Source organism: Schistocerca nitens, chromosome 2 (genome assembly GCF_023898315.1).
Source record: "Schistocerca nitens isolate TAMUIC-IGC-003100 chromosome 2, iqSchNite1.1, whole genome shotgun sequence".
Lineage (NCBI taxonomy): Eukaryota > Metazoa > Arthropoda > Insecta > Orthoptera > Acrididae > Schistocerca > Schistocerca nitens.
Window position 1 is genome coordinate 1,065,387,238 of NC_064615.1, and position 23,010 is coordinate 1,065,410,247.

Genomic DNA, 23,010 nt, shown 5'->3' on the forward strand with positions numbered 1-23,010 from the left:
TTGCCTTTTTGGTTGCCCATATTTCTTTCATCTTCCGGCTATGATCTTGCTTGCGTTCTTCGGTCCATTTTATGCCTGTTCATTTGTCACATTGTATCTCATGTAGTTTACTTTTCTTAATGATGTTTCTGAATTTTATTCTGTAGTTTATTGTGTCTGCTGTTATGTTGAGTTGGTTCAGGTCGTTTTCTACCTCTGCCACCCATTTGTTGTTTCTAGTGGTTACCCAGTCAAAGATCTGTTTGGTCAGCCTGTGTGATGGCATTCTGTATAGGTGTCCATAGAATTGTAGTCTGCGTTTTCTAATCTTTTCTGTGATTGTCTCCGTATGTTTGTACAGTTCCCCTGTAGGTTTCTTGATCCATATTCCATTGTTGTTAGTTGCGCCAAATATTTTCCTAAGTATTTTCCGTTCTACTTTTTCTAATTGTCTGATACGTGTATGCCCTAGGATTGTGTGGTCTCTGCTGCATATAGTGCCTCGGGGAGCACCACCGTGTCATAATGGCGTAATTTGGTTTTTTGTGAGATAGACTTCTTGTTGTAATGATTCCACACTACTTTGTATGCCTTGTCCAGTTTAGTCTTTCTTTCTTCGTTTGAGTCTCTGTTATGTATTTGAAGTTTGCCGTTTTGTAAATCGTGCCATACTTTGTGTTCAGAGATGAGAGTTTCTTTGTGCTCATAAACTGTGTCTTTTCGTAAGAGATCTGTAGTCCAGTTTTGGAAGCGATTTTGTGCAGTTTTTCAATAGCGTCTTTTGTTTCCTTTATACCTTTCGTGACAATCGCCAAATCATCTGCAAAAGCCAGGCATTTAATCTGTAGGTTTCCTAAGGTTATCCCCTGTTGTGATGTTTCCCATTCTTTTATGACCTTATCTAACACCAGATTGAAAAGGAGAGGTGAGAGGCCATCGCCTTGTCGGACACCTGTGCGAATTTCAAAGGGTTCTGATAGTTCCCCACAGAACTTTACTTTGGAGTTCGTGTTGGTTAAAGTTTGCTCTATGATAGCCCGTGTTCTGTTGTCTACTTTGTATTCTGCTAGAATTTTGAAGAGAGTTTTCCGGTCGATAGAGTCGTACGCCTTTTTGAAGTCAACAAAGGTAATGATCAGGTTCTGTTTGTGTTGTAAAATCATTTTCAGGTTCCAAATTTGTTCCGCACAAGACCGCCCTTTACGGAAGCCTGCTTGGTATTCCTCAATCAAGTGGTCGGTCTGGCATTCTAGTCTGTTTAGTAAAGCTTTAGAGAGGATCTTGTATGTGACCGGTAGTAGGGATATTCCTCTGTAGTTGTTCGGGTCAGTCTTGTCACCTTTTTTGTGTGTAGTGGGTGTATCAGGGCAGTTTTCCAGTCGTCAGGAATTTTCATGGTCTTCCAGATGTCTTCCAAGATCCTGTGGATGTCTTTGGTGAGTTCTGGGTCTTGTAACTTCCAGATTTCCGCGATGATGCCATCTTCTCCTGGTGCTCTACGATTCTTGAGTGACTTAATTATTTCTTTAACTTCTTCTAGAGTTGGAGGTTCACTAACTGGATTGTATGTGCTTGTTTCTGTCATTATTTCTTCCATAGGGGGGTCCGTGTTGAGCAGTTTTTCAAAGTACTTTGCCAGAATGTCACAATTGTTTTTGGTATTGGTTTCTAGGGTTCCATCCGGCCTTCTGAAGCACAAGTTGGGTGGTTGATATCCAGTCATATTTTCTCTGAACGTTCTGTAGAAGTTTCTTGTATTGTTCTTCATGAAGTCCGATTCGATCTCTGTCAGTCGCTGTTTGTCATACTGTCATTTTTCACTGCGAATGGTTTTGCTTGATTGCTTCTGTCTTTTCAAGAAGTTCATCCAATTCTCTTGGGATTTATGGCTACTAAATTTTTTCCATGCACTGATTCGTTGGTCAATAGCTTGGTCACACGTGTGGTTCCAACAACGGTGTTTCCGTGTGCGTGGTGCTTTTGCTAGTTTCATGGCCTCTCGGATTCTTCGTGAAAGTTGTGTCCAGTCTGTCGTTTTCTCCATTGTAATTTTGTGTAATATTTGTGTCTGGTTTAAAGTAACATATTCTGGATCTGGTCTAACAATTTTGTTCTTCTGGAGCTTTTTCTTGGGCAAAAGGCGAATCCTGATCTGTAGTAGGTGGTGATCTGAGTCGAAGTAGCCTTTACGGGTGTCTATGTTCAAAATTTCTTTTTGTGAGTCTTTCTGGACTATTACATGGTCAATTTGTAGTTCTTGCTTTCCGCTGGGGAATTTCCATGTGGTAAGTTTTAGTGTTGGTTTCTTGAATTTTGTTGACATAATGGTGAGGTTGTGGCTTTTGCAAAAGTCTATCAAATGTTTTCCGTTTTTGTTGGTGTCCTTGTGTGGAGTATGTTTTCCTGTGATATGTCTGTATATCTTTTCTTTTCCGAGTTTAGCGTTGAAGTCTCCCAGTATTATTTTGACTCTATGTGCAGGAATTTTTCTGATAGTTTCTTCCATTGTCGTCCAGAAGTCATCAATTTCGTCCGGGTTTTTCCTGTTGTAGTCATTAGTCGGTGCATGTGTGTTGATTATTGTGTAGGATTTATTGGCTGATTTCACTGTGATGGTGCTGATTCTTTCGTTTGGTGATGAAAAGTCGATTTTGCTGTCCGTGATGGACCTGTGTACTGCAAATCCTGTGCCAAAAAGCCTTAGGTTTTTCAGTTGTCTCGATGGTTTACCTTTGTATATTCTGAAATTCTCCGTGTTGAAATGGTCTTCGTCTGTGAATCGTGTTTCTTGCAGTGCACATATTTTGATTTGAAATTTTTCGAGAGTGTCTGTCAGTTGTTTCATCTTTCCTGTCTTCATCAGTGTGTTCACGTTGAGTGTGCCGATGTAGTGTTTGCGTTTGGTCTTGAGGGAGTTTGAGAAACTCCGATTCTTCTCATGATGTCCGTGAGCCCCCGGAATCCGATGCTCACGACGATCCCAGTCTATTGACTGGGGCCCGGGGTAATGAGATTTTTCTCGTTGTACCATCATGATGTTTAGTAGTTGGATGTATGGCATGCTGCCGACTACAACCTGACTTTCCAGATCAGGAGGTTGGTTGAGGCCGCCACTGACATGTGGAGCAGACGCCTTTTGTAGCCGCCCACTGTGGGAACAGACGCTACTAGTAGTTTTGGTCCGCCCCGAGTATTTAATTTCCTCGGTACCACCTATATCTAGGAGGCATTCCCCTATCCGCCACCTGGGGAGGCGCTCGGTTGCGGGTCTACTAACATACTGTTTCTTGTTAACAATATCAGCTTATTCCCAAGAATAATTCACTCAGTTAATACTTGGCAGAAATCCAACCTGCATTTGGATCAGACTTCCTTAACTCTTGTGCAGAAAGATGTGCAGTATACTGGTGCATCCATTTTCAATAAGCTATCACAAGAATTCAAAAATCTTAGCTGTGACCCATGCGCTTTCAAATCGAAACTGAAGAGTTTCCTTCTCGGTCACTCCTTCTATTCTTTTGAGGAATTCCTTGAAAAATTAAGCTGATTCTTATGTTATATTGTTGATTGCATTTACTTAAACTTATGGCTTGACTTTTTTTGGATTCATAAGTATTTTATTTTTATCTGGTATTACTTTTATGTTGCAATTTCAGCAACTGACACGTTCCATGTCCATGGACATTTGCTTCTGTGTAACTTGATGTGTAAATAAATAAACAAATAAATATTAGGAAGTACACACACAACCATGCAGACATCCAAACACACTCTACTGCAGCTGTGACAACATTGAAAACTGATTATTGAGAGCAGTTACCTGGACTGATGGATGTGTGTGTGTGTGTATGTGTGGGGTGGGGGGGGGGGGGTGGGGGGGAGGATGCATGATGCAATGAGGGGGTATTGATGTAGTGTGAGACAGGAATGGAAAAGACAGATGACTCAGAGACAGGGAGGGAGGGATGGATGGATACATACATACATACATACATAAAGAGAGAATTTCCATTTGCATAGTTTAGAGAAGCTTGGGCTGGAAGGGAGTATCCAAATGGCCCACATAATAAAGCAACTGTTGAAGTCATTTGTGTTGTGGTGTGGAGCATGTTTGGCAGCTGAATGGCCAAATTTTCAGTTGGCCACAATTTGGCAGTGGCCACCCATGAGAGTAGACTGCTGGTTACATGCTGGTTGACCAGTTGATTTGGGGCAGGGGACAAATAGATAGGTCATCAGTCCCATCGGATGAGGTAAGGATGGGGAAGGAAGTCATTTCAAAAGAACCATCCCAACATTTGCCTGAAGCGATTTAGAGAAATCACGGAAAGCCTGAATCAGGATGGCCAGACTCAGGTTTGGACCGTCATCTTCTCGAATGCGAGTCCTCACTGCACCACCTCGCGCTGTTGGTTACATGTCATTTCCACATAGAATGCTGTATATTAATTACAGCATGGCTGATACATAACATGGCTGCTTTCACATATGGCCCTGCCTTTTATGGGGGAGGTGTCGCATGTGGCTTCAGTAGTAGATGGTGGGAAGGTATGTGAGACAGGTCTTGCATCTGAGGTGTCCACAAGGGAATTAACCGTGGTGTGTAGGACTGGGAGCAGAATTGGAATAGGGATGGATATTCTATAGGGTGGGTGGGTGGCACAACAGTACTTGGGGTGATGTGGGTAGGATTTAGGGTAGGATACACCTCACTTCAGGGTACAATGAGAGGTAGTCGAAGTCCTGGTGAAGAATGTAGGTGAGCTTTTCAAGGCCAGGGTGACACTTGGGGATCTCAGGAGTGTTGGTTGTGGCTGGTTAACAGGTTTACTGATGTCAGTGGAGAAGATAGCATGGAAGACCTGTTTATGGGTAACATGGGTATTGGTTATTGGTACATTTTGACAACTCCTGCTTTCCACTGCAGATGTGGCATTCACTGGCAGCAAGGCTGTAAGGAAGAGACTTTTTGACATGGAATGGCATTGTGGAGGCACTGTTGGTGGTTGTGTGCTTGATACAATCAGCCCTATTTATAGAGCCACATGAGACATGGGGATCAACATCTAGGAAGTTGGCAAATTGAGATGAGGACCAAGTGAAGTGTATTTAGAAACAGGTGTTGTGGTTATGGAGGAAAGAGCAAAGGTTGTCCCCTACCATGAGAACAGATTATAAAAATGTCATCAATGAATCTGAATCAGACAAGGGGTTTTAGGTGTTGGCAGGATAGGAGGGATTCTTCCAGATGACTCATAAATAAGTTGGCATAGGATGGTGCCATGTGAGTTCCCATGGCAGTACTGTGGATTTGTTTATGGATTTGGACTTAAGAGAAATAATTTTTGCTCAGGATGTGGTTGGCCAGAAGGATTAGGAAGGAGGCAGTGGGACTGGTATCAAGGGGATGCCGGAAAAGGTAGTGTTCCACGGCCACAAGGCCATGGGCATGGGGGATGTTGGTGTACAGGGGATTGCATCCATAATGACCAACAAGGAGGTAACGGGACAGGACGGGAATTGTGGAGAGATGATGAAGAAAGTGAGAAATGTATTGGACGTAGAATGGAAGGTTATGGACAATAGTTTGGAGGTTTTTGGTCAACAAAGGCAGATGTTCATTCCATGGGAGCACTGTAGCCAGTTACAATGGAGTGACCTGTAGGGAGACCTGTGGGGTTGTATTTGAGGAGTTTGGGGAGTATTGTATTGTATTGTATTGTATTTTTTATTGGTCCTGTTGTCTACATAGCAGCTTATGCATAAGACATTGGACAAGTCAAGTTATAAATATACAGGCTGAAAGTCATTACAAGGCATACATATTTAAGGTTACAATAATACACTTTACACGTAAGTATTTATATAACACATTTCATAAATTTAAATATTGTTCAATGGAGTAAAAGCAGTGATGCTGTAAATATGACTCAAGAGATTTTCCAAATGTATTGACCTCAGTGATAGCTTTTATGTTTTCAGGAAGTTTGTTATAAAGCTTAACTCCCATGTGAAAAGTACCTTTTTGGCACAGTGCTGTGCTGATTTGAGTCATATGTAAGTTTCTGTTTTGTCTGGTAAAGTGCTCATGTATATCACAGTTTTTTTGCAGTCTCCAGTCCTTGCCTATTACATTTAATTTAAAGAACAAAAGGGTTTCCATAATGTATACACATGATAATGGAGGAATACCAGATTTCTTAAACAGGGGTTTACAATAGTCTCTAGGCTTGCACCCAAACAAGATTCTAATGGCCCTTTTTTGTAGTTTAAAAGTGCTATTAGCTGTTTTAGAGTTTCCCCAGAAGGTGACCCCATATCTAAGACGAGAATGAAAGTATGCATGATATGCATTCAGTACTGTTTTCTCACTACAGCATGATTTTAATGAACAAAGAAGGTAACATGTTTTGCTCAGTTCTGCATTGAGATATTCAATATGCTTATTCCATCTGATGTTACTCTGCAGCCAAAGTCCTAAAAATTTGGTTTCAGTATTGTTACCAACTGGTTCGTCATTGATAGAGACTGATGGGATAAACATGTCCTTGTTAGGAACATTGTGGAATTTTAGAGCAATGGTTTTCTTACTGTTTATTACAAGCTGATTACTCTGTGCCCAGCTGCTAAGTTGTTTCGTGACCGTGTTTACTGTCTGCTGTAACTGTTCATTGTCGTCTCCTTTTAGTAGAATCGTGGTGTCATCTGCAAATATGATTGTTTTGTAGGTTAAAGGTACGAGTGCAGAGGGTTGCTAATGTGGAGAAGGCGATGGATTCAGGTCTCAGGTTTTGGGATGGACATAAGGTCTTGAGTTGCCAGAAGTCATGTTGGACTTCTGGGATGGGATCATGTTTGTAAGGTTTGTATTCAAAGGTGCTGGAAAGTTGATGAAGACTCTCAGCCACATTGTCACTAAGATTGGTCACTGCAGTAGCAGAGCCTTTACCCGCGGGAAGTTTGATAAGGTTTGGACAGGTTTCGAGGTCACGGATTGCTGTGTGTTCCATAGGAGTGGTGATGGACTCACTATGGTGATATTTAGGGAAAAAAGATGAAACCAGGATAAAAGTGAGAAATTCTTGAAAGATTACCAGGGGATGAGTGGGTGGAAGGGGACAAGGATAAGCACTTGGATAGAGGTCGGAACTGTTTTAAACATGGTTCTGTGTGGGCTTTTGGTTGACTGTTGTTAGCGGTGTGCATGCGAAGAAATGTCTGCACTGAAGGTCCTTGACAAGTCCAACCTGGTTGAACCTAGGTTTTGTGCTAAAGATGAATCCTTTGGACAGTACACAGACTTATGCAGGGATCAGAGTTTTGGCAGAAAGGTTGACACTAGTGTTATTGAATGGTGTTCAGTGGCACTGTTTTTCATGGAGAGTGGATGATGTTTTTGGGGATGTGGATGGCAGAGTGGGTCAACTAGACAAGGTCTGGGAGCTATGAGGCCTCAAAGGGAGAATGGGGTCAGATTATTAAGCTGTTTATTGGCTAGGGGAATCCCATGTGGCCAAAAGACAGGATTAGCTGGGATAGCTTCCTCTGATGGTGCTGGGAATGCTGACCCAACTGTTGAAGGGCAAGAATTTTCACTGCAGTGATAGCATTCAAGAAGTTGTGCTCACAGAGTAAAAGGATTTTGCGAAAGGAGTAGAGGCTAGAGGCTGTCAAGTATGGTTTGAACGTGGAGTGCTTGATTATGAAGGACTGGATTGGTGAGGATGAGAGACTGATGGAACTGGAAAAGGTGAAGGTTCTTGTAGTAGAGTGAGTGACAGCTCGAGACATAAATTTTAACAGTAAGCCCATTAAGTGGCCCACCAGGTGCCAGACAGTATTTCAGAAAGAAGATGTGTGGCTGGAGTTTTGCCAGGAAAAATGAGTTTCTTTTTCTTTCTGTTTTAAATTTAACCACACTGTTATATCATGAAGATTGACAGCAGAAATATTAAGAAATAATCTCTTGGCTAGAAGAATTTGAGAAGTGAACCTGTGCAGAATGTCAGTACTGCAGAGAAACAAAATAAAAAATTCACTAGCTTGACCAGTTACTGGCAGTTCTTATGTCTGTTGAGAGGTACAACAGAGAAATCTTAATATGTAAGCTCTTCAAAGGCTTTCAATGCTACCCAAAAATTTGAAGAAAAATTACTATTAGAGTTAGAAGCAATGCATTGAAAACAATCCAAGTTTGTTTTGTATGTTACTACAGTGTCATTCAATCCATCCGTGAGTAGAGAGTTCACTGCGCTATATGTTCTATCAAAAGACTGTGGCATTGGGGCTTGCCTCAGCTGTGAAACAGTGTGTTATTTCGCACACTTTTTAGTCCTGGTTTAACAAAACTTGTTTTAGTAGTATAAATCATGATTGCATGTGATTAACTGATTATATTATTTGGGAATTAGATGAAAAATCATTTTCAGGCTGGACTTATGAAACAAAGTGCATCTATAAAGATAAGTGATTCACACCACATCAAGACACTGAAATAGTTGGTGGGAAACAAAACAGAAAATTTCAATTTTCTTGGTGTAAAAAATATATTTGGCCTACAGGTTGCTCTGTGACAAATAAATTGTATTGTTACACATGTATTTTGCTTAATGGGTCTGGGATTGAAAAAGAATAGACATCAGCTTCTTTCAGAGTATGGGTGACAAAAATTTTGAGAGAAAAACCAAGAAACACCAGAATTCAACGATGCACCTTCAAAATCAAGGGAGTTTTTAGTTTTTGGGTCATGAACAAATTGAACATTTGATTTCTGAGTGAGCCAAATTTCTAGGTGTAAAACATAATGTGTCTGTGAAACAAGCTAAATTCGTAATCGAGAGATTTATTGAATGTTTGTTTTTTGGGTGAGCAAGAGTTTGCATGCAGGTGACACCTTGATGTAAGTTTCAACAACAAAGGGAATTACTTTGCATTATTGGAACTTCTGTCTAGACAGGAACAGTTTATTCATGATCACTTGCAGAGCACTTCTAGTTTCAACATAATATCAAGCACAATTCGAAATGAATTAATTGAATCAATTATCGATGTCATTAATGATAACATTGAAGAAGTGTTACAGTCATGTGAATTTGTGGGAGTGCAAGCAGATGAAACCCTAGCAATTTCTTATAAGTCACAAATGAGTGTAATTTTCAGGTTTTATACACAAGATGGTCCCATAGAAAGATTTTTGGTTTTCATGATGTTTCCAAAGACAAAACTGCTCAGGGTTTATCAGAAATTGTACTAAATGCACTTGATGTTTGGGGAGTTACTGACAAAATAGTGAGCCAAACTTTTGATCGAGCCTCAGTAATGGCAGGTAAATATGGAGGTGTGCAAAATGTTGTCAGCAAGCTATATTTTTGCACTGTTATGCTCATAAAATTAATCTAGTGTTGTTACATTGTTCAAGGCATTCCATTTATTTTTTAGCAGGTCCTTAAATGGAACACAACTCTTAGAAAATAAATGATTCACATTGCCTCAAACATGTGCTACATGCTGGAATTTTAATTCATAAGCTGCTCAGACAATATATCTTGAATACCGTGAGTTGAAAGACATTTTTCAAAAATCATCAGATATGAAGATTGGGATGCAGAGTCATTCAACAGTGCTTCTGGCTTGCTTAGCATTCTTAATAAAACTCAATTCTTCTTCCTGCTTTGTCTTTACAAAGAAGTATTTGCATATGTTGACCATCTCAATGCACTTCTGCATGTGCAATGTTCATATAAAGAAGACCATCAGTTTGTTAAAGGATATGAGAGCTGAAGAAACTGTGACCTAATGTACTGAAAGCTGTAACAAGAAATTTCACATTTAAGTAAGTGTTAGGTAGCATGACTTCCAGTTTCTTAAGATGTTACCTTATGAGATCTTAGATAACCTGGAAATGCATTTTGGAGATCTTCAGAATATTCAGTTTATAGAGTTGCTTGATAAGAATCAGTTTGGAAATTATAAATCAAATTTCCCAACAAGGAAATTGAACCAACCTTCTCACAACTTAGCCATTCTTCAATATAAATCCATTAATAAGTTTCAGTGTCTCAATGCAGAAAGAGACTTTGAGCTGGCACTCATTGAAGTCAGTGAGACAAATAATGTTGTGGCATATATTTATTGCTCCCTAAATGGAAATTTTGAGTCATTCCTAAATAAGCTTGAATATGTACTAAACAGGCTCCTCTGGACAAGAAACCAATAGTGATGTGTGGGGACTTTAACACTGATTTTCATGTAACCAGTAAAAGAAAAGAGCTATTGCTCAGCCTCACAGATTCTTTCAACATAAAACAGACTAAAACAACCCCAACAAGAATTACAAACACTGCTGCCACTGCCCAGGATCAAATATTTGCGAATGCAGACTGTATTGCAAAATGTATAAGTACTAGGTTTAGTGGTCATGAAGCTCAAGCTGTCACCTCCAAAGCCACTTTCTGCCCGCCCACAATTACAAAACAACTGTATCAGCAAGAAGTTTCAGTACATGTAATACAGAAACATTCAGTTCCCTATTATTAGGAGAAATGTAGGAGGAAGTTTTTCAAACAACATTCTCTAGCAACTTCAGTGATTACTTTGAAATTTCATTCCTTCTCAAAACACAAGTAATAATACAGTGAAAAATAGACAGATCATAAAATGAAAGATGTAGAAAACTAAAATGGAATGAAGAAATATGTAGTTACTCTGAAGAAATGCTGAGACTCAGAAATGATAGTAAATTAAGGCCAGATGGGTAGCGAGAACCAAGAACATGTTTGAGTGCTAGTTCCTTTCTTCACTCTGTTGTAGCTTTCTACATCTTTTATTTTCTGACCTGTCTGTTTTTTGTCATCCCCCTCCCACCTCTGTTATGTACAACACAATTAGATTTTCACTCTTATTAACTCATGCATGATGTTTTAGCAGTAATATCTGTCTTAAATATTACCCTGTCTTCCATGTTTAATCTCTCAGGTTTTCAAATCTCATCCAGTGCAATCCCCAACATGAAGTCTTTCCTTCTCATCCCGTCTAGTATGGCTTCCCTGACCTGCAGTTCTGGGTGATTTTTCTGAAATCTACCCCTTTTCCTAAATCTCTTCAATTCTTTTCCTTCACCCCTCTTCCTTCCTCTTCTGCCGGAAGAAGGATGCACTGGCTCCGAAAGCTTGCATAAGTATAACCTTCTTTTACAAGTGTTTTCTGCCACTGCTTGGTGAGTAGATATATTTTTTTTATCTATCTACTGTATCAGATTAGCTTGATTTATCAATATATGTGAAGTACAAGAAAATATATCACATGTTAAGTTGCAAATGGTGTGAAAAGTAAATTCGTGAAATTTGGTGTTGTAGAGAGAACACTTTTTGGATTTAAAGCAGTTATTACAGCTCTGCACTTGTACATAAGCTCAACATGGAGAAGTACATGGTCAAACTACAGTTGTGTCCAAGGAGGAATAGTCGGCAGTCAGGCATATGACAAGAATGATCATTCAAAGCAAAAAATCTAGTAAACATGGGCTCTAAAATACATGATGTGAGAGCTATGAGCACTACTTTGTCTTTGATACAGTGAAACAAATCTTTTCTACTGCAAGCTCTTTGCTTTCCATATTTCGAGAGATGGTAGTATGGACCAAAACAGGGAAAAAATGTCCAACAAACATGGGCTCTAGAATGCGTATGTTAAGAGCTATGTGTGTTTGTTCATCTTCGCTATTGTGATACTTATGTCTTCTCTCTACTGGACAAGTGCTCAGAGCTCTTAAAGTATGCATTCTAGAGCCCATTTTACTACACCTTTTTTGTTTCAAGTGATCATTCCTGCCATATCTCTAAATACTGACCATTTCTTCTGGGACACCTGGTATAATACCCCCCCCCCCCCCCCATCCACCTGTTTGAAGCAACTGCAACACTGCGCCATCCCCGTGGTTTTGTTTCTGTCAGTCTGTCTAGTATTTTGAAATTTAAAAAGAAATATTCTAATTGAAGATAGGTTATGTTTCTTTTTATTTGAAATTTGCATGAAACACACATTTTGAAAGGGTTCTATACAAAAAATTGAATTATTACAGTTTTCCAATTTATTTACTGGTACTGAAACTTCTATAGTTTGTTGATTAAAGTAAATGGGTTTAAGTGACACGTTCTATTATTGCTTGTTTTCTTTTTAAAATTTATTTACTATTTGTTTCACTCTTTCAGTTCCAGGCTTGCCACCAATTAAGATGGTTGCGTGTGGTCAACACCATACCATAGCTTTGTCAGTGTGTGGAAAAATTTTTGTATGGGGAGACAACAAGTTTGGACAACTGGGATTTGATCCTTTACTACATCACAATTTTGCCTATCCTATACAGCTTGATTGTTCTGGACGTGAAAGTCTTCCACAAGAATGCTTACTTTCATGTGGATGGACACACACAGTCTTAAGAACAGGTACAATGACTTAGGGTCTTTATGGTATGCCGTTGTGGCAGTTACAAGGATTTAGAAACTTGATAAAAGATTAGTGTGTCTCAAAGAGCTTATGTGCATATTACATTTCTTTTGAAATATGCTTTTACTCACTTTTCACCTTTGCAGGAGATTTGCTAAAACCATGGTGTTCTGTTATTCTTCAGTTAATTTCAGACTGATTATTTGCTTTATTTTATATCTTAATATTGGATCCATTAAAAATTATAATTTGTACATACTCATATCCTTCCACTATTATCTACAACCATTCAGGAAACTGTGACTCTAACACAAAACAAGCTCACCTTCGTCGTTCTGGAAATTTGGAAAAGTTCTTAGCATTGTGACTCACCATGAAGAGTAAGAGTAAGTATTAAAAAGAAACAGCACACTTTTTGTCATAAAAGTGCATTTTATTGCTGCTTTTTGAGCAAAGTGACAGATTCATGTTTGGCATATGTCCCATTTGCCTTACATCTTCATTAGAGAGGCGTTTCTGTTGAGGCACAAATTCAGATTTTGGTGGATTCCTACTTACAAATTAAGATCTGTATTTTCCATGGTTCTCAAACATCACTTCAAGCAGATGCCATAATTGTTCCCCTGAAAAGGACGTACAGTTGCCTGTGTAACCTTCCTTGTGTTACTTCCATAATAAGAGATTTATTGTATTAACATGCACAATTTTCCTCAGTTACATTAGCCCTTGAGTACTGGTCTCGTTTTGTGCTGTTGACATCTATTCTGTTTTTTACCGTTATTATCTTCTGTTTTTTTCTATTTCTCCTTTTTTAAAGTCACATTTGTTATGATGTTAATTGTCATAATTTAAAATTATTATTTATTTATTTATTGAGATTCAGTGATGTACTATGTGAAGAAGATCTGTGTCTTATGGTGTAGCATTTAAGATAGGGCTATTAAAATGAGAAAGCAGAAGATAAAAGATGATTAAGAATGAGGTTTGAGTGGTTTTGGGAGGAGAAGTGGTGGCATAGAGTTCCTGGTCACTGGACTTTGTGCTGATGTCCTGGATTAAATTCAAAATCTCTTCACAGTGTCTCAAGGAGTGAAGACATGTGACATAGTTGATGGTGGTCTTTCTATTGTATGGATAAGTTGAACCTAGAAGGTCCCTTTGGCGCTATTTTAGAGGAGTATACCGTGTGACACCACTGGGTTTCACACTCTCCCCTGTCATTCATCACTGTAATCACCACCATCATCATCACCATCACCATCATCAAACCCAGCAATAAACTACACACACACACCCATGTACATCTACACTCCACAAACCACCTTTCCATGGACAGTCACCTTCAACAAAAGAGTCACATTTAGGGCACAACACTCAAACTTTGCACAGAAAAGTGTTCATTGGATGCAAATAAAGAAAGCTTTTGTGATTTAGGTCACTGTATCCAACTCAGCTATACTGTATGTTATTTATTTAATTAGAAACTAAAAACGTAGCCATTCATTCATAAATAACAAAATAAAGATACACATAATTTAGAAACCAAATGAAAGACAGATAATTAAATATTCAGCAGAAGGCAAAAGATAGAATAGTGACAGCTATATTTCATGCTCAAAAAACTGGAAAAATATCAGATCAGAAATTGACAAAGAGAGATTAATGTCACAAGAATATTTCTTTTCTTATAATTAACAACAGATGTTTCCGATTTGATGTTATGTTTTAATCTTATATTCACTGTTTCTGGTTTGAAAATTCAAAGAATAATGTAATTAGTATAGTCACTTTTTCATAAGTATGCATATAAATTAATTTGTAGTCATTTTTTATTTGTAACTTAAATGAAAAGCTGCACACGTTGGAACAACAGGCTGAACACAACAACACTTATAAGCTCAATTTGTTTTGGTTGGCAGGAGAGCCAACACTGTGTTACTAGAGGAGGCCGAAAGGCGCGCATTTTAGCTCATGCAGGCTGGCGTGAGGTCTGGAACAGGACAAGGAAATTAGAATTTAGAAAAACGGACGTAGCTGGTGGAATACTTAACTTTAATCCGTTAATGAAGAACGTCGGTCTTGACGGTACATGAATCAATATCAATAGTAACTCATAATGGCGCCTTGCTAGGTCGTAGCAAATGACGTAGCTGAAGGCTATGCTAAACTATCGTCTCGGCAAATGAGAGCGTATTTTGTCAGTGAACCATCGCTAGCAAAGTCGGTTGTACAACTGGCATGAGTGCTAGGAAGTCTCTCTAGACCTGCCGTGTGACGGCACTCGTCTGCAATCACTGATAGTGGCGACACGCGGGTCCGGCGTATACTAATGGACCGCGGCCAATTTAAAGGCTACCACCTAGCAAGTGTGGTTTCTGGCGGTGACACCACACAATTACTTTGTCAAAATAATAAGAAACATGCATGCTTACTATTTTTCAGCTGTTGTGTGCTATTTTGAAGCTTTTAACAATGTGATGACAGTGGAAGAACTAAAGGTAACCACACACAGTATAAATGAAATGGTGAGAGAAACACTCATAGGAGGGTGGAAATGGAGGGGTGTAGGGAATGTAGGATGACAGCAAGGGAACTGGATAGGAATATGGTACCATCAATGAACCCACTGACAAGCAGATGGTCCCTACTGGTCATCACCGATTTATTTTAAATTGATAGTATATGCAGGGCTTGGCCAGAAATGAAAGTGACAGAAGTGGAAGCACCTGCGGCTTTGGGTAGTGCTTGTGCCTCTGGATCATGGAGTCCCGGGTTCAATTCCCGGCCGGGTCAGGGATTTCCTCTGCCTGAGGACTGAATGTTTATGCTGTCCTCTTCATTTCATTATCATTCGGCGAGACTGGACAGTGAAACGAATGGGAATTTCTGAGGGCACTGATAACATAAAAAATGTTCCACTGCATATCAACAGAAATAATCACCAATATTTGACGAAATGATGTGTTACACATGGTTTGCTGCAAACTGTGCAATGACAGAGAACCTTTTATAAATATAAAGCAAGTTGGTTTTTCTATAGAAACTTTAAAACAACCATGAAACTGTAAAAAATGCAGTGTTTACAATGGGTACGAGATGCTAAGAAAATTACTGCTTCCCCTTTCTTTACTATTAATAACATCCCAATAAGTGTAAATCATCAATTATAGAATAATAAAAGCCTGGAAATTATTTGCAATCACAAATTTTCCTCTCCCTTTCCTTTTCATGCCTTTAATGAAAATGTTAATCAATACAATATATTGAGTATTACTTTGGTTTATTTTCAGAGTAAATAAAGTAAAAATTGGAGATAAAAAATAATTTCTGCATTGGGAGTTGAACCCACAACCATCAGATTATTGTTCTGTACTCTTCCAAGTGTGCCAATCGCTGCCTGGAAACTATGTGAAGAGGAACAGCTCCTGCCTTGCCTGGCACACACCAAAAATGCTATTTTTTCCAAGCATTTTGTCATCTGGAGCCCCCAAAAGTAAAATATTATGGTATAAATAACACAGAGTTAGAAATAATTGACTCTTATCTATATACCAGGAGAAAATCTGTGTCAATTCAAAACAGACGCTCTTCTATGAATAATGTCATGTCTGGTGTACCTCACTCAGGACTCTGTCCTTGGTCCTTTCTTCTTCATTGTTGCAATTAATGATTTGCCATCTTATGTTGGGTCTGAGTCAGTTAACAGCTATGCGGATGATACAACCTTCTCAGCACAGATCGAGATTTATCAAAGCTACACCAGAAATCGCAGGACACTCTCATCTTAACACTAAATTGGTTCTCTGCTAACAAACTTCTGTGTAATCCAGAGAAAACTCAGCATCTGCAGTTGGGACTGGCTGAGGTGGTAGAATCAAAATCCGTAAAACTGCTTGGAATACACATTGATTCCAAACTTAAGTGACAACCCCATATCAACTAGATCTGCAAAAAGTTATCGAGGGTGTCCCATTTTATCTGGAAACTGTCTGATCTAGTGAGTAACAAGTATCTCAGAACAGATCAGTTTGGACTTTTTCAGTCTCATATATCTTATGGGCTGTTACTATGGGGCCACTCATGTCATGTCAGTGATGTACTACTGATGCAGAAAAAGGTGCTATGAATAATGTGCAAGGTTGGTCCCTTATTCATCAAAATGGGAATAATGACAGTGATAAATCTTTATATTTATGCATCACTGATATATGCTAAAAAGAACAGAACAAAATTTAACACCAGAGAGAACAAACACTTACATGACACCAAAAACAAAGAGAGTATTGACATTCCTAGACATAGGCTGACAAAAACGGACAACTATCACAAAGCGAACTGTTTGAAATTATTTAACAAATTAGCACATACTGCACTCAACACACCTTTCAATAATTTTAAAAGTAAACTGCACAAATGGTTAATAGACAATCCATACATCTTACAGAATTCTTGGATACTTGTAACATAGAAATTGAACTTTAAGTCTATTATTGCAATACTGTACAATTGATTAATGTAGCATAAATAATTTGTACTTGTAACATAAACACTAACTAATGTAGTAACTTCTTATGTATCTTGACATAACTGTAATGCTCATTTCACTCCATGTGGTCAATGGCTTTTCCACAACCTGAATCATCTGGATTCCACCCAATTACAGCTTTTCTGAATAGTGTAGCTAAGAATTTTCCTCACAACCCATTCTTCGATCATGCAATCCTCCTGGCCACGATATCCACTCCTCCAGCCCTTTTGCCCACTTCACTGTAGTCCAGTCTGTCTACCTTTTAATCTAAACCCACCCTGTTTGTTCAATGCTCTCCTCTTACTCTATTCTATCTTGAGACTCCCCTCTCCTTCCAATCCAACTCCTGTACTTCATTATGGGCCACACACAACTTTTACTTGGTGTGGCAGGATGATTTTACCAGTGCCACATTTGTATTCCATTCCCTTGCAGTGTCCGCATAGCCTAGTTGGGACACAGTGCCAGGACAGTGTAGTGGTGTGTGTGTGTGTGTGTGTGTGTGTGTGTGTGTGTGTGTGTGTGTGTATGTGTGTGTGTGTGTGTGTGAGAGAGAGAGAGAGAGAGAGAGAGAGACTTAATTGTATGCCAGAGGTCACCTTTACTCTTTCAACTTTTTGTATTCTGCCCAGTAACCTAGCAGTATAACGGCCCGAGATGATGAGAGGAAAAGCACAATGTGAGTGTAGAGAGTAGCAAATGAGACACACATAAGGAAGTACAATAAGGAAGTAAGATTAGGGTTTAAAGCCTCCTTCATATCAAGTGGAGACATCATTGGAGAAAAACAGAGAGGAGAGAAAGTGTGAAAAAAGTCAATTAGTAGAAATGTGATGTCCAAGTTAGGATGATATGAAAGAGAGAAAGGATAAAGCTAGACCACTGGAAATGAATGTGAGATACGCCCAAGGTAAAACAAATAAAGTGAAAAGTAGAAGAAGGAATGAAATAAAGGAATGCAACAGCTGACAGTATATGGACGTTAGAAAAGAGGATGCTGGGTAGCATAGTAAAATGGGGTAAGAAAAGATTTGTATCTGGAACAGGAACTAGCCAGAAGTATGGTTAAAAAAGGTTTATTTGAATTCAAATAAAACTTTTTAAACCATACTTGTGGCTGATTACTGTCTAAATTACAAATCTTATAGTATGTGAAACAAATACTAACAAAGAGATAGAGGGACTGGCCAGTACTTACCTCAGCTCAGTACAGCCGATAGATACACAAAACAGAACAGAAAATTTGTGTTCCTAGCTCAGAGGGAAGCCAAAGATATTCTTCTGTAAGTACTGTGCCAGCTTCAAACCAAAGAGGATGCATACAGAAGTAAAGAGGTATATAGTATAAAGATAAACACAACTATGTAGGATGAAAAGATGCGTGAATGGCTAAAGGGGAAAGGGAAAAAGGAGAAGACTGAGGAGTAAATGGGAGTGAGGATGGTTAACTTAGGTTCAGTCCAGGGGGATGGCAGGATGAATGGATGTGTTGGAGTGTAAGTTCCCATCTCCACAGTTTCGAGGGACTGGTGTTGGGTGGGAGAAGCCAAATGGCACATACGGTGTAGCAGGTTCCTAGGTCCCTAGAATTATGCTGGAGGGCATGCTCTGCTACTGGGTATTGGACATCTCCTAGGCGGACAGTTCGTCTGTGCCCGTTCATGCGCTCAGCCAGTTTAGTTGTTGTCATACTGATCTAGGAATGCAAATTTTCTGTTCTGTTTTGTGTATCTATCGGCTGTACTGAGTTGAGGTAAGTACTGGCCAGCCCCTCTATCTCTTTGTTAGTATTTGTTTCACATCTTTATATGAGATTTTCCATTAATCATTTAAATCTTATAGTATAACAGTTACGGTTCTCAAAATGTCAATTGTCGACAAAATAGCAGTAAGAGAAGGGTTGGTAAATAAATAAAATAAAATTAAGAAGTTCAAGTATCATCAAACATCCATGATGAGTGCTGCATAATGCGATCCATAACAGACTCAAGTCTATTAAAAATAAATAAGCAAAATAAGGAAGTTGCAGAGGTGATAAGTTGGGTATAGGTATGCAAGGAAAATAAGGCAATGATTAGATTAGATTCAGTTTTTGTTCCACAGACCCAAAACATGAGATGATTCTCATGGGTGTGGAATGTGTCAGAAAGTATGACATAAAAACACAAAACATTTGAATATAATACTTACTACCCTGATCATTTGTCAGGAAACTGTCGATCTAGATGAATACAATGTGGTATACTGGAACAGCTAATATTTACAGAATTAACACGCTGTCAAAATTAAACTTATTACACACAAAATATCTAATCTTGACTGTTGTGACCAAGTGCTGGCAGAACTGAAATCTAACAGACATTTTTATTTAAACTGGCTTAACGGTCTCTGTTAAGGTATTCATCTATAGAGTAGAAGGAGTTGCCTATCAAAAAGTCTTTCAAACTCTGTTTAAACTGTGCTTTGTCTGAAACAAAGTTTTTAATGGTTGCAGGCAATTTATTGAAAATGTTTGTTCCTGAATATTGGAATGTTGAATGTTTAGAGACAAGGGGAAATCAGTGTCTCAGGGAACCCACACAAGTGGACAGTGTCTGGTGGAAGTTGCCATGTTAATTCTAGTCTTTCCTGAGGAAAAAACAAATTCCTAACATATGGAGCCACTCAGCTCTATCTAAATTCATATTTATTTTAAGTAATGGGTTGTTTACAGTTTCTGGACTAGTATATTTCGTAACATATATTTTGTTAATGTTTGCATACAGTTGTATTACTATCAGTGAATTATCTTGTTTCCATTTGCCAGGTACTCTGAGTTAAAAAAAATTAACTTTGAGTCCACCTGTTTAGAATAAAACATTGCCTTCCACATTCCTACCTTCTGATACTCTCTTTCCAAACAATGGAAAATCAAGGATGGAATATAATAATATTATGAAAGAAAAGTCGCTACTCACCATATAGCAGAGATGCTGAGTCGCAGATAGGCACAACAAAAAGACTGTCACAATATAAGCTTTCGGCCATCAAGGCCTTTGTCGAAAATAGATGACAGACACACAAACAATTGTGTGTGTGTGAGCGTGTCTGTTGCCTATTTTGCACAAAGGCCTTGGTGGCCAAAAGCTTATATTGTAGCAGTCTTTTTGTGGTACCTATCTGTGACTCAGCATCTCCGCTATATGGTGAGTACCAACTTTCTTTTCATAAAATAGATACTCTCTTTTCTGTTATCAAAATATTTTTAAGAATGTTTTTCAGTTCTGGCAAATGAATTATCACTTTTTTTCCATCAGTTTTTCATCATCTCTGATTTTTTTTTTAATGACAGGATTTTTATCGTGGTTACAGTCTACTCTGTCTTAGCACCAAATGCTGATAATAACAAACTTTTCTTCTTGTATGTGCCACTGAATTTTATATGCTGATTTACTGTTTTATTTGCAAGAACAGAAGAGGGAAAGATAGTTAACTGGGGAAGAAATAATTATGGACAGCTGGGCTGTGCTGAGAAACAAAGACTTGAAAGCTGGAAGCCAACATTTCTGAATGATGTCCCCAGTACAAAGCAGATTGCAGTTGGATCCGAACATAATGTGGCTTTGTCTGGTAAGTTTTGGCACATCTTTTTGATGCCGTTGCATGGCTACAACCATTCACAGAATTCCACTTTAAAAGTTTCAGGCAGCAGCAGTATTATGAGACTGAAATGTTACCTCTTTTCAGAAACATTTGAAAGAAAGAACTATTTTGTATGCTATAATACACTAAAAGTCTCTCAGTCTGACTCCGATAAGGCTGGTGTCCAAGGAATACTATAAGTAATCTCATTATCCACTTTAAATATTATTTTTTCTTCTCATTTTCGCTGACTGAATACTTGCTTTACAGCATGGAGAGGAAGTATGCGAAAAAACCTTCAAATTAAAGCTAGGCCATCAGTTATGGCTCATATATGTGGATGAAATTTTGCACAGGTTTTTGCCACTGTCAGAAATCAACATTTGCTTTGTTTTTCAGTTCAACTCCTTATAATTTCTGGAACAATTTTATATAGAAATTTTCTGTCCTACAAGTTCTAATGATTACAACCACTCGACAAGCCAGTTTGACAAATGTATTCTTTGGATTTGTGGACTCAAGTTCAAGCTCCCGTCTGGGTTTTGATGAAACTTCAAAGTATCTTTTCCGCAAACTGATCACATTCCTATATTCATTTGATCCAGAATAATTAGTGAATATTAATAAAATTAAAATTTTAATTTCATTAACAGTTATTTCATATCATGATAAAAGTACATCTACATATAATTTTAAACCTAAGTTGTGTTGTTTTGTGACTTGAAACTAATTTTGATACATACATTTTGTGCTTCACAGGCGTTTTAGTATAACAGAGAATGACTGGTGAAAGAAATCTGTTCTTTTCTTTCAGAATATCTCTTTTGTGTTGTCCATCTAATAAAAAAGATAAAATCATTGAACAGGTTATTAAGTAGTGTAGTCAACACTAATGTATTTTGAAACTCACCATCTATTTTGTTACACAGCATTAGTATGTGCCTGTCTTTATGTCTGCTCAGCTTAACTTTCACCAGGAGAAGACAAATTATGTCTGCATTTTTCATTTATTTTAAGGCAACTGAAGATGAGATGGCAGCAGAGATAAAATGACTCAAGTGAGCACCTAATAAATAGTAAGCAATACATGCTAAGGCAAATGAAGATGTAAACACTACATAAAGCCATGAAACAAAACAGAAAGAGTTATGTCACAGCCAGCACAGGTGTGATATATTAGTGTTCAAGTTGAATTTGTGATAAAAATAGCAGAAACACAGTGATTTGTTGCACCACGTTCAGTAAATGAATGAAACTACCTCCACCCCCTCTCCGTTGGCAGTTGTTCCACAGGAACAAACAGAAAGACCTTAATGAATCTGCAAACTCACTTTTCTGTCATCTACTTTGACACAAATCAAGCAAACAAGTTACTATTTTGAAAATATGATGTAAACAACTGTGAATGTTATTTTACATTAGGAAAATAATAGTTTTGTAGAATAGAGTTGTGGCCGTGAACCTGAGACCAGAAATCCACATTTAAAATTTCTTTACCAATTTCCACCAAAGTGGTTCAACTGATAATCTTCAATAGAATTTATTTGTCGGTGACAAAAATCTGTACAAAATTTCATCCACATATAAGACTCACAATTGCTAGGCTCCGCTGATCAGTGTCAAACATACCAAATGGAGTTTCTTAAACAGTTTATCCTTGTTAAATATAGCTTAGCTATCTCAAAAAATCAATATATGGAGTTCCATTAATATAAGGACATGACTATTAATATCCCCCCTCCCCTTTCCCCTCCTCTCCACAAACACAGACAGATACTTAACTAAAGAAAACATGGTTATATTTACATACTTTACCTTAGGAAAAAATACAAATTCAGATTTGGGAACTTGCATAACAGAAAGTGTGTTCCATGAACAAATGAAGCGAAAACTGCGGACGATAAAATGTGACATATGACAAGGTGTATTGCTATTGACATTGTACTCTTTCCTTCAAGTACAGATAAACTACAACAATCAGCGCAAGTTTTAAAGTAGATCTGAACATCAACTATAGGAACATGAAAACAGTACAATGAACACATCAAAAAGAAAGTAGTACAAGTTGACAGTAAAGTCATAGAACGCTTGAATGTTTTTGACAGTTCTCTGTTTGTCTGTTGTTAAGTGGCAATTTTCATGTAGTTATTACTGACACATTTGAAATTATATTTTAATATTATGTGCTGTATTTTTGCCCATTCTTGTGTGACATTAATTCTGTTCTTTTACATATGGAACAGACAAAAAGAAAATAGCAAATAAATAGTTATTGGTTGGTATTCTGGGGAGTTCTGTACAGCATGAGCAATACCTACAAATTGGTGACTCCAAAAGCACAAAAGGGAACAGCAAATTCAAGGATGGTGCAGTGTGACTTTATGTTAAGAGACTGTCCAAGACCGGATGGAAGAACAACTTTCACACTTGCAAGATGA

General features: G+C 38.2%; 1 protein-coding gene across 2 annotated transcripts in view; it reads left to right on the forward strand.

Moving 5' to 3' along the window:
- LOC126237444 (secretion-regulating guanine nucleotide exchange factor-like) overlaps positions 1 to 23,010 on the forward strand; it is an 85,486-nt gene that overhangs the window by 52,087 nt on the left and 10,389 nt on the right. For both annotated transcript variants that reach the window (XM_049947562.1, XM_049947563.1), the window contains exons 4-5: positions 12,189 to 12,422; positions 20,405 to 20,560. In XM_049947562.1, coding sequence (XP_049803519.1) covers positions 12,189 to 12,422; positions 20,405 to 20,560 — 390 coding nt within the window. The remainder of the gene's footprint in view (positions 1 to 12,188; positions 12,423 to 20,404; positions 20,561 to 23,010) is intronic.